Source organism: Natator depressus, chromosome 2 (genome assembly GCF_965152275.1).
Source record: "Natator depressus isolate rNatDep1 chromosome 2, rNatDep2.hap1, whole genome shotgun sequence".
NCBI classification, from domain to species: domain Eukaryota; kingdom Metazoa; phylum Chordata; order Testudines; family Cheloniidae; genus Natator; species Natator depressus.
In genome coordinates, this window is record NC_134235.1 from 201,101,922 (window position 1) to 201,114,210 (window position 12,289).

Genomic DNA, 12,289 nt, shown 5'->3' on the forward strand with positions numbered 1-12,289 from the left:
ATTTTTATATTTATATTTTGGAATCTTAAAATGGTAAAAAAACAAAGTTTTTAAAGATTCTATGGATATACTCTTAGGAATATGCTTAATGTCTTCAAAAACATTTTTATACCCTATAAAAATGACAAAGGGGGAAGCAAACGGGAAGGAAGCAGAAACTACAATCAACATGCAATGCTAGCAAGCCACCAGTGTATGTATGGTCATGGACATACACACCCCTGTGTGAAAACTTCAGAACCAGCTCAAGACTACGGGAATGTGAGGATAATCCTGTACCTAGTAATGTTTGTATCCCAAGGGGCACTTTAGCTATTGTCACTGTTTTAGCTTTTTTCAACTGGCTGATTTATAGCTATTGAAGTGCGTCAGTATCTTTAAAAGGTGACTATTATAAGTGGCACAAAACAGGTGCTGAGGTGAGCTTGTCATAAATTAAAATAGTGACTCCTGGAGGAACTTCACAGATGTACTTCAGTAACCTTTTTGTTGCAGACTTCTGTAAAGCCACTCTTAAGTGTGTATATTTCACTAGAATGTTTATAAATGGAGGCAGCACTGCACCAGCCTTTTAGCCCATTGACCTGGTATATAATATAGGCAAAACCAATGTGGCTAAGGTTCAACAAGCTCTCTCTCGCACTCCCTCTCTCTTATACCAATCCTCAAACAAGTCAAACAAATACCAGTTACCACCTTGTCCAGAGGTGTACCACATATTTTGTTCTATCTCTACTTGTTATTTGACTGGAATACTTTTGAAATTAACCTCTTGGGGGTATTTTGGCAATAGCCTTCCAGCAGGAGTCACAATATCAACATCAAAATAGGTACCTCGCTTGTCTCTTACATTCCATGTCTTCTTACCTGATAATATGTTATCTGTTTTTATTGAAGGAAACTTCAAAGTCATTTCGTGTTTGTGCCTGTGAATCATCAGATGATCCTCTGTTGGAAAACGCTGTCAGGCAAACACAGAGAGAGGAAGAAAGAAGTATTTAGTTCTCTAATAAATTTTTGGCAATGGACAGGATTTAAAAAAAAAATTCATCCAGCCATCCAAATGACACAGGAACAGCCAAAAACAATTCTAAAATGCAAGTAAGCATAAGTAAGAACTATCTTTGTACTCTATGTGTGAGAGCAAATTTGCTGTAGTGATCTCTTGGACAACACCCAAGTAAAAGGGTTAAAATGCAGATGACCTATCTAGTCATATACCCAAAATACACCCCAGTAGCAAAATTCAGATTGATTACCCATGCCGCCAGCTTATCCGTGCTTAAGAAAATAAAAAAAGATAATCAAAACAGCCAGCCTTCCCCTACCCAAAGGTGCACAGGTATCGTGCATTTTTGTTTCCATAAGATTCATGTCTGCAACAGATCAGCTTGGTTCTAATCAGACCTGATTTATTCCAGCCACAATACAGTGGTACTTGATTTCTACTGGGTATTTATAACCAGGAAGATATATTAAACTAATTTCCTTTTCTTTGCCCAGAGGACAAGAGGGAAGGACTATGTGTTGTAAGAAACCTTACACGATATACTAATGGGTGTATTTACACTTATAATCCTGATAACAGAATTATAAATGTCAACTGTTTTTTTAAATAATAATAATAAAACAAAAAAAACTTGAGCAAACATTTAATAATTATAAAAAAAAAATCTGGGTACATTGTGGTCTAAATGGTGCCTGCTGAAAAACTTATAAAAGTGAAAGAGCAAGCGGACATGACCTTACTAGGCAGAGAGCAGAAAATTGGGGCAGTCTGTGGATTAAATAATCCAAGGTCAACATGTAAGTGAAAGAATCTGGAAAAACATTTTTGCACATATTGGACAAATTTAATATTTTTGCTACTAGTTATGGTAATTCTTTGCTTTAACAGGGCTAGTCAAAGAGTAGCAAAGGCGGCTAAGATATGTCTGGATAGCTTTGTAAAGAGCAGCATTTAAAGCAGCAGGTCCCTAGAAGACAGACATAAATTGGCAGTAGTAAAATGGAGATGATTCAGTGCCAACCCAGACTAAGTACCTCTGCTCGTGGCTATGGTATGTTATAAAAAGATATCAAAATATATATATATAAAAGTTCCAAGGGGGGGAGGGGAGGGGTTAAGTCCTTTTCCTCACTGTGAAATCCTGGTTCAGTGTTTACTCATCTGGAAGAAGTAAAAGCACTAAAAATTTACATTGAGAACAAATGGAATGTGGGAAAGACTCTCCACGCTAATGTTGTGAGCAGAAACACATTGTTGAAATGAATTCTCCACCATGGAATGCTATGCTTCCGTCTTCAGTGTGCAAATCAGCAGGGCCTAAAGAAGGCCTGGTGAGGTTGGGGGAAGAAGCCATTGCTTTCATCCAGACTTGCGTCTTTTCTGTAAGAACAATGGCAACTCATTCTTCGAATTGATGAACTGGTTGATGGAGAAGGAAGCCCCTAAACCTTTTAACTAGTTTGCAATACTATAGTATGCAACTGATATTTTATACTAAACAGAAGATGCACTATAATTTAAAGGTGAACATAAAAGATTTTTTTCATTAAATAAACAATAAATAGACTATTTGATTTCCTTCTTCTTTCACTGTCCAGTGGCGGTGGAAGCCAAATTGACCATTGCCATAAGTGGGCTCAATTCCATTGATTTCAATGAAAGGTCAGTCAGCTGATGCTTCCTGTGAACTTGGCCCAGATATTTAAAAAGATTAAATTAAATTTTACTAAAGAGCTTGGAGATATTTTAAAACTAATCTCTTGGAGGTAGGGCTTCTAGTGAAGGCTCAGCTGCGTACACACAGACTTAGAACTACAAATGCACACACTCCTCATTTAGGGACTGATCCAAAAATCAACGGAAGTCATTAATAAGACTCTTATTAACTTAAATGGTGGAGTTAGTTACGTGCCAACACATGAATTCAAGATTTCCACATTTCTACTCCAGCTGTGGATAAAATTACCAGCATCTAAAACTCTAATAATAACACACTCTGCACTTCTATAGCTCGCATCAGAAGAGCACAAAGGGTTTTACAAACATTAAGGACTGAAGACTCAACACCCCCAGCAAAGTAGGGCAGTATTATCCTCATTTACAGACAGGGAAACTGAGGTAGGGGAAGTAAAATGACTTACCCAAGGTCACACAGCAGGTCTATGATAGCACCTGAAAGGAAGCCCATATTTTATTACTCCTAGTTGTGTACTCTAGTCACTAGACTAACCTAGTATGGGGAATGCAAGGGATGGAAGTTCCTAAATTGCTTTAAGGATTAATGACGTTGTTATCAATTACCAATTGTGTTGAAAAAACACTGAATTCTAAACTCAGTTCTTAGTGGGTAAAATGCCTGTCAATTCACTTATAATGAGGAAAAGATCAAACATGTAATGTTACGAGCCAGATTATGTTCTCAGATGCATACATAGGGCTGCCATTCAAGTCAGCTGGAATCGCATGTGTACAACATGGGTCAGAATTTGGCTATGAATTGCATTTTAAATGAAGCATATTTAATATGAAGATGTCCTATAAGATAATAAGCATTAGCCATGGAAATGGCAATAAATACACACACAAATAAAACTTACTGGTTTATACAAATGTGTAAGAAGCAAGGGCAAATATTACAAGAGCTATAACCATACTAAGCCAGTACGTTCCCTTCCTGTGCTGTTTACCACTTGAACAATTAAAGGAGTGTGCAGTGTTGCTTAAAATATTTGGGGGGCAAGAAAGGCTTGAAAAAACATTTAGCGACACACACGTGAATAGCTGTTTCTTTGCTTTCATTATTCTCTAATATCATCTTTGTGGAAAAAGAGAAGGTTTTGGAAAACATCATTATTAGGCGTGTGTTAATATATCAGGAGGCATTATACAAGCCAGAGCTAGCGCTGAGGACTCCGTTAATATTGCCGCTGACTCCACTCACCTGTGAGCAGCCTGGGGCACTGCAGACAAAAGGCCTCTCCTGCTCCAAGTTCATCTTTGATTCCTCATAAATCTACATGTTAAAAGGTGAGGGGGAAAAAAGGGAACCCATAAATATATGCACCCTAAACTTCAGGTAACATGCAAAATAGAAGCATTTTTAAAGTTAAAAAAATTAATTTCCAAACTCCCTAAATTGACAAGAAAAAATTCATCATAATTTCAGGGTCCTAACTTACTAATATTCATCAGGCTCCCTACAGTCTAAGTTCTTATTGCTCTTTCCTGGACATATATTTACTCTGAAGGAAGAAAAAAGCCATTAGGCTGTTACAACAGAAATCCTGCCTAGGAAAAAAAACACATGTTCAGTGTTATTATTAGATAAGACCATGTCTGCTCAGAAAGATCCTGAAATGAAGGGTTTTTACTTTTCCTCCTTCAGGTCCTGACTGAACAACATTTAAACCAGACTAACTGAAATTCTTGTAACTGAAGAGCCTACATTGTGAGTAGTGAATTGTTTTAGGTAAAATATTTAGCACATAGTATTATATATGCAGTCCTGCCAGATCCTAAGGATCATCAGACTTGAAATCTAGCAGAGAGCAGAACTGTAATGTCCCCAAAAGCCAGTGCAGTCCAGTATTTTAACTGTGGACCAGACCTTGGGAGAGAGCTGTTGGGTTAGAGAATGAGAAAAGAACAATAAAAAAAAGTGAGGAAATAAACATTTGCCTCTCCATATAGTATGCAACTCTCAGTGTGCAATATTACAGCTGAATTTGGGTCAGTACTCAAGCAGTGCTTCTGACTGATTGGGACTAAATTATTTTATAAAGACTTTTTTTCTTCTAAGTGGCCAATCAACAAACTCATTTGAACCTACTATTTCTAGAGTAATATCTAGGATTGTAATAAATTAACTACATTAGAGACCAAAACACTTTTTTCAGTTTGCTTGCACTGGACAGCATTTTGAGTGTATTCAGGTTCACTCTATCCCTGCTTAGCCAGTAATTTTCTCTGTTTGTGTGAGTCTTTCACCCAACCAAAGCGGGGAGAAAGACATTTTAATAAGTAGGAAAATTTGATTATAAAAGTCCCCAAAATTGGCAGATGGCCTCCTGGACAGGTGTTGAACCATAAACTACTTGAACCCATTTTTAAGAAAAAACAGAGCAGACTTCAAGTTGATTGTGTCCTTTACCATTATGATAGCATAAACAGGGATCTATAATGATGCAACAAAATTGTACAGATGCTAATTTTCAAAGCAGCATTATTTCCTTAGAAGTTCTGAGAGTATCCTGCAAAACTGTAAATATCCTGTAAACAGTTTGCATTCTTACCTTGAATATCAGCCCTAATCTGTACCTATAAGCACTTATTCCCCATTATCATATTTACTACAGCAGTGAAAATTCCAGATGATTGGATTTCTAACATATCCCATCTTTTTCTTTTTTTAAATGAATTTTGTGCTGCTAAAAAGGTGCTGGTTTGATTGCCAGGAAGACATACTTCCTGTTTACCAGGTGAGGTATCACATACCAGACAGCAGCATGAGCTTCCCCATGATGTCCTGTCTGTGTGCTTTAACCCTAACCCAGACAGACAATTTCTATGAGTGAGGAGTCAGTCGCCATTTCCATTAAGCCCTTTCTCTGCCAAGGCTGCCAATAAAGGTGACAATCAGTGCCATTTGCTTTTTGTGAGGGGGACAACTATGCCCTAAAACTGGGCTGAGGTCAGCAACTTATTTCACTGAATGGCCAGCAAAAGTTAATACATTTTAGACCAGAGTTAGGACACATCTACACATAAACTGGAACTAAATAAATAACAGAAATAACTAAACTGGGTTGCAATTCACACTTTTAGTTATTTTGATATAAATCTGTGTGTGGACATTCCTATTTCAGATTATGAATGCCCTATTTTGATTTAACTAAAATCAATTTTAAATTAAATTGAAATAAGAAATAGTGACCATATACAGATTTGTACTGACATAACTGAAGTTGCCAGATGTGAACTGCAACCAATTCTAGTTATGTCAGTTCCAGTTTGTGAGTAGACAGGCCCTTTAGATTTGACCCAATAACCAAGAGACGGAAGGAGTCAGAGGATTTTTGTACTGTCCCATCTTAAAGCAATGAAGCAATAGAGAAAACTTGCTGATAAAAAAAATTGCTCTGGTAAATTCATTTTAAAACTCCACCTTTCTTTGACCCTGGACTGTTGCCTTTTTTCTAAAGTGCTTTTAAATAGAACTCGAGAAAGACTTTTTCACAGGAAAAAACTATGTGTGGATAAAGAAAGACTTTATCTGATATCTCAATTACTTCTGCAACTGAAGCAACACCAAATACTCCAGCTACCCCTTTCCCCCATCCTCAGGGTAAACAGACAACTAACTGCACTTTCAACGGGAGAAAAATGGATGATGCTTAGTGAAAAGGAAACAGAGTGAAATAATTTTGATCCCAAGTGTACAAGTGAGTTTAAAAATCCTACCGCCCATTCTTATTGCATTTCCTTCTCTAATCGAATGTTATTTTTGTAAGATATAAGGCCAATTTTTCAAAGCTGGATGCCAAAACTTAAATACCTAAATCCATAATTAGTCACTTAGATGATTATTAAACAATTGTAAATATTATTTAGATACCTAAATATGGATATAGGCACCTAAATATAGACAGGTATCCCACAGGAAAATTTGCTCTTTGTCTTTTTTCGCCACACCTCTCAAAAATGTCAGATTCATTGTCTAATTATTTATGATAAATGTATAAATAACTGCAAGTCTCCTATGCAAATCACACTTCACAGAGAATTTTAAGATTACTACAAAACAAATAAAATTATAAAGTAGAATGCTCATTAATCAGTTGCACATGTATTTTTACAATTATCCATAATTCAGTATGGAAAAAAAATACATGCCCAGTAGAATATTATATGAAATGTAGTTGTAGCTGTGTTGGTCCTGGGACATTAGAGAGACAAGGTGGGTGAGGTAATATCTTTTATTGGACCAACTTCCGTGGGTGAGAGAGACAAATCCAATAAAAGATATTACCTCACCCACCTTGTCTCTGTAGAATATTGTCCAACATACCTTGCCCCGAAAAAATGTGCTATCAAGTACCACAAACTTCTAGAGTCAAATTACACTATGCAGAGTAGTTATCTGCATGTGTGATATCATTAAAACTGAAGAACAAACAACACCTCTCAATAGCAGTATTTTTTTCCAGTTGTTCTTTGGACAACTTATATGAAGTCCTTGTCAAGATGTGGGTGTAGGTCGCACATCCCCCAGTTCAGAATAGTGACAGCTGCATATTCCTATAGCATATGGTTCATAGTGTAAGGTTCATGCATGTGCATCACAACATAATGTAATTCAATTGTTTTACAAATGTGTGCAGGTGCACCAGCATGCATGAGAAAATAACCCACCCAGGGCTGCTGCATCTAATAAAAATCATATTAACACCTCCATCTAAATTAACCTTTAATGCCTTTAAAACTCAAATTACATTTACAGTGGATTTTCTATAGAATTTCAAGTGACAACCACACCACCACCAAATTAATTCATACAATCAACATCAAATGAATCCAGAACGATTGGTTAAAAAGTTACTTAGGTCTGAATTCCAGGCTTCTGTTGTTATCAATTCCTCAGTATATGGCAGCTACAGAACTGCAAACAGGAATTATTAATATAAGTGAGCACTTAAAGTGATATTGATATGTCAGGATCAGTTCTGATATCATTAACATGGGTTTGAATGCATTATGTATCTGAAAAGGGGGTTGGATTTTAATAGCGATGTTAACAACATCTGTCAGCATTTATTGCCCTATTGTGACTATGTAAAGAGTCTTATTGGCAGGATACATATGTGAGGAAATCTGCTATATTGTTGTAGCCTGCCATTCCCTGGAAATATCATTCTGCCTAGGAGAAGCTGAGGTAGTCAAATGAAAAGATTGAAGGACAGAAGCATGCAAGGGCTTCAGCTGCCAATGCTATACATAGGAGAAACAAAGTTGTGTGTCAAAAAGGGGGTTTGCTTTGTTTTTCAAGTTTTACATTATGCACTAGCAAACATGTTTTAGAATAATGAATAAAACTGAAGCGCATAGAACAAACAAAAGAAAAGAAACCACCCTCAAAATAAAGCAAAACTTCAGCTCCTCTCAGCAGCATCCTCTTCTAAGTTGGACTAAAAGTCTTCTCAATAAGACTGCACAGAGCTTTAGCATCATCACTTCTACAATTAGAAAAACACTTCAAGAAATTCACAACAGGAAAGTTTACTCTCTTTTCTCTCTCACTTTAAAAATAAATAAATGAATAAATAAATAAATCAGCAGTATTCTTATTGCTTTAACTGCTAAAAGCACCAAGCAGGCTTTGTTTCCTGTTTCAGTGTTATTCTTGAAGTGGGCTACAGTCAGAATCTGATTTTCATTGGGCCATTATTATTTGCAGCTGTGTGACCTTTTTAACCATTTTAAAAGTGACTTTTCAGCCTTCAACCGCAGACTGACTGAACATTGCAACATTTTCAACCCTGTGATTAACAATGAAAAAGGATAGATCGTGTGCTGCACTGAGGATAGGTCAAGGCCCAATATTTACAGACACTTACTCAGGCGAGTAATTATACTCATGGAAACAGTCCCTATAACTGACTTTATGCTGGTGCAGGTGAAGAAGGATAGGGTGGATACAGACTGCTGTTCCCAGCATAGGACCCAATCCTGAAAGTATTTATGAGCGTAGTGCTTACTACTCTAATAGATGGATGGCAATGGGATTTCACAATGACAGCACAAGGGTGCCATGGAGACCTGTGGCAGTACTCAGGATAGTAAGCACTAAATTTGGTACTAATTGTTCGCAGTGTCATGCCCACAATGCAGAGTACTAGAGGAGGCTGGGGGTTATGCAATATGGAATTAGATTAAACCTTGAAAAGAAAAAGAAAAAAACCCACACCAGTACAAAAAGGCAATCTCCAGACAATCTAGAATTTTAAAGTGGACAGAACAGCCCCAGCTGGCAATACTAGTGACCAATCCTCATAGTGCTATTACAAATTGTTATTTTTGGAAATATAGTGCGCACAGGGTTAATGACCAACTTTGTTACCAATTTCTCCCTGCCTGAATAAACCCAACTGCCAATTTTCAGGATCGCTGCAATGATATGGAGTATGGTGTTTTTCCTTCTCACAGACTGTTCAGCCCAAGTGCTTGATTTCTAACACTAGCATCATGCTTTCCTCATACACGACTTATTATTACAGCACTGGCCACATGGGCTGCTACAGTGAAGGGTCTGTCAGCATTTCCAGTAGAAACCCCCTGTTTTCAGGATTAAAGCATTCCCAAACAGTTCTGGATGCTGGAAAGTAATCTATATCTGGAGTCCCCAGGTAGATCTTGATGTGATAGATTGCAAGAGCTCAAATCCTCAATAGTACTTTCATGGTTTTTCTGTGATTATATTTATATGACATTTGTATATGGGGGGGAAAAAAACACTCCCACTCCAGTAGAATGCATCTTCTGTGTGGCAGGAAAGGTGTGCAAATAGCACTCAGCCACTGACACCTGTGAAGTGTTTGGCCAATTGAATACTTCAGTGTGAATTCCAAATGAAGTGCGCAAGGATTCCCATTTCTGTGACTACAAAAGGCTTCTAAATGCTTCAGATTTAGTGCAGTCAGTTCATTTGCTGTCATCCTGGACAAAATATAATGCAGGGCATACAGCACTTTACAGCAGTCGTGCATTTTTGCCCTGTCTGTTCCAGGTCCACCTGTCTGTCCCATGTCAACTGGGATAGAAGAGAACCAGAATTTTTGCTGCTACCTATGCTTTTGGCTACTAGGGGCCACTGTTCCTGCTACTTATGAAAATAAGCAGATGTTGTCTCACCCTCTCTAGCATTTCTTCAAGTTTTAGTCCATGCTGTGGCTTTAGAGGATGAAGAAGAGAATTGGAGAAACCCAAACAGGGAAGGGGACAAAGGCAGGGGAACTCCAAAGAGGAGTGGGGAGGAAAAGTGTAATACCCCCCACCCCGAAGAAAAAGGAAAAACATGCTATAGGAAGCAGCAGATCTACTGGCTGCCTCCAGTCACAGCAAACAGAGATAGCATGCCGCTATGTTTCGTCCCACCCAGGAAGATAATATTAGGCAGGGGGGAAACTAGGCCATGTTTAGATGAGCAGTGATTGAGTATGGGAGGGTTTCAGGCACTGTTCCCTCTAAGCTGTGTGCATGTGCACACAGATCCGAAACCCCGCACACATGGCGAAGCACCGCGCACACAAAAATTTGCACAGAAGAAACTTTTTGAGCACACAGCCTGTCAAAAATTTGCACAGAAGAATTTTTTTGCACACGCAGCCTGTCAAAAATTAGAGGGAACATTGGTCTCAGGGGCTGGTGGCAGTCTTCAAAAGTTCATAGATACTTAGATTCTTCATCAAACGTCCCCCTAAATAATTCCTAGGTCATCTCTATTAGGAAAACCTCCAATCTTGATTTTAAAATTGTCAGTGATGGAGAATCCACCACCATCCTTGATAAACTGTTCCAATGCTTAACTACTCTGACTGGTAAAAATGTACACCTTATTTCCAGTCTGGATTTCTCTAGCTTCAGTTTTCAGCCATTAGATTGTGTTACACCTTTCTCTGCTAGACTGAAGAGTCCATTATTAAACATTTGTTCCCCATGTAGATATTTATAGACTAATCACGTCACCTCTTAACCTTCTCTTTATTAAACTAAATAGATTGAGCTCCTTGAACCTATCACTATCAGGCATGTTTTCTAAACCATTAATCATTTTTGTTGCTCTTCTCTGAACCCTCTCCAATTTATCAACATCCTTCTTGAATTGTGGGCACCAAAACTAGACACAGCATTCCAGCAGCAGCCACACCAGTGCCAAATACAGACATAAGTTCAGGGTACTTATCTAGACTTTTGGTTTTCTCCCACCACTGTGTCTTTTTGCTCGCTGAGTTTTTGGAATATTTCAGAACCATGACAAAATATGGCATCTATGTAACCCAGATACAGGAGCTCAGGGCCTGTAAGAAGCATGGGTGTTTTGATTATCCAACCACCAATATGAAGCCATTCCAAGTGAGGACACACAATAAGCAGTAACCTATTATTTTAGATATATACAGAAGAAGGATGTATTATTATAAAGACATGACCATTTACTTGTTAACTAATAGGAGATAGATCACAAAGGAAGTAGGAAAATTGGAGGTTAAAGGTTCAGGAAGAAGTAATAGGGGCACTGATAAACTGTTCATGAAAGTTGCCTCAGCACAAAACTATTCTAAAACTCAAACTGAATCTTTATAAGGAAAGAGACATTACTCCAACGCTGGAAGCAATCCTTCTGGGAGTGAGGTAATCATTTTACACACACACACACACACAGATTGGCTAAATGGATTGACTGCCTCTCTTGGAAGTACTCCAGGCCTTTCTTCTGGGAGTGACATCACTAGAAGTGGCAGCCTCAGTACCCAGTATGTCCACAGTAAAGCAAAGTGTTTTTTGGATATCTGAGGGCAGTCATACAAAGTCAGAATCTCATACTCAACTCATCACTACACAATCGTCATCCTCTGCCTCTCAAATTGTTCTATATATTTTTTAAAAAATTGTACTGTACAACCAACCAATGACAACAATCTTCTTCTAAGAAACAACCATCACCAGCTGACATCTTAAAAAGAAATATGTTTCATTTTTTTCTTTCACTAAGCCTTAACCCTGGGACATAATTACTTGGGGCACAAGCCGATAGACAAGTTACAACTTCTATTAGTTGAAATCAATATTTACCAGAAAACTCCTGTAGGAATTAAGGGGGAAATATATGAGCAGATTTCTGTCTGTTCAAACTTTTTTTTTTTGTCTGCTGTCATTGGTCTGAGACTCCCCTATACTGAGTATTGGTTTTGATTCATTCTGATCAGTATCACCCAGTAAGGAGCAATGCTTGAGGTACTCTCAAGAGGATTGCAATTGACAGCAGCACAAAAACAGATTGCTGAAAAGAGGGAAGGGGTTAAATTCTGAGATTATTCATTAAAAGACCCAGCAGATTTTTACCCTATGGGACAAAATCCATCCCAATGTATACATCAAGCACCCAACCTCACTGAAGTTAATGGGACTGTGTGAGGTGTAGTCCCATATCTCCCACAAGTACAGGCAAGGCTTCCAGAATGGAAGAAGCTGCTACACTTCACATCAGCGGCTCTTTCATGCATA

At 38.0% G+C, this 12,289-nt stretch overlaps 1 protein-coding gene across 5 annotated transcripts in view; it reads right to left on the reverse strand.

Annotated features, from left to right (window-relative positions):
- The window catches only part of CREB5 (cAMP responsive element binding protein 5), a 348,228-nt gene that overhangs the window by 287,886 nt on the left and 48,053 nt on the right, over nt 1–12,289 (reverse strand). For 3 of the 5 annotated variants that reach the window (XM_074945730.1, XM_074945729.1, XM_074945731.1), the window contains exons 2-3: nt 3,951–4,022; nt 868–961 (exon numbers count right to left, since the gene is read on the reverse strand). In XM_074945730.1, the coding sequence (XP_074801831.1) occupies nt 868–961; nt 3,951–4,004 (148 nt within the window). In that variant the 5' untranslated portion in view covers nt 4,005–4,022. Of the gene's footprint in view, nt 1–867; nt 962–3,950; nt 4,023–12,289 lie in introns of those variants that run through there. The other 2 variants (XM_074945733.1, XM_074945732.1) reach the window with 2 other exon arrangements.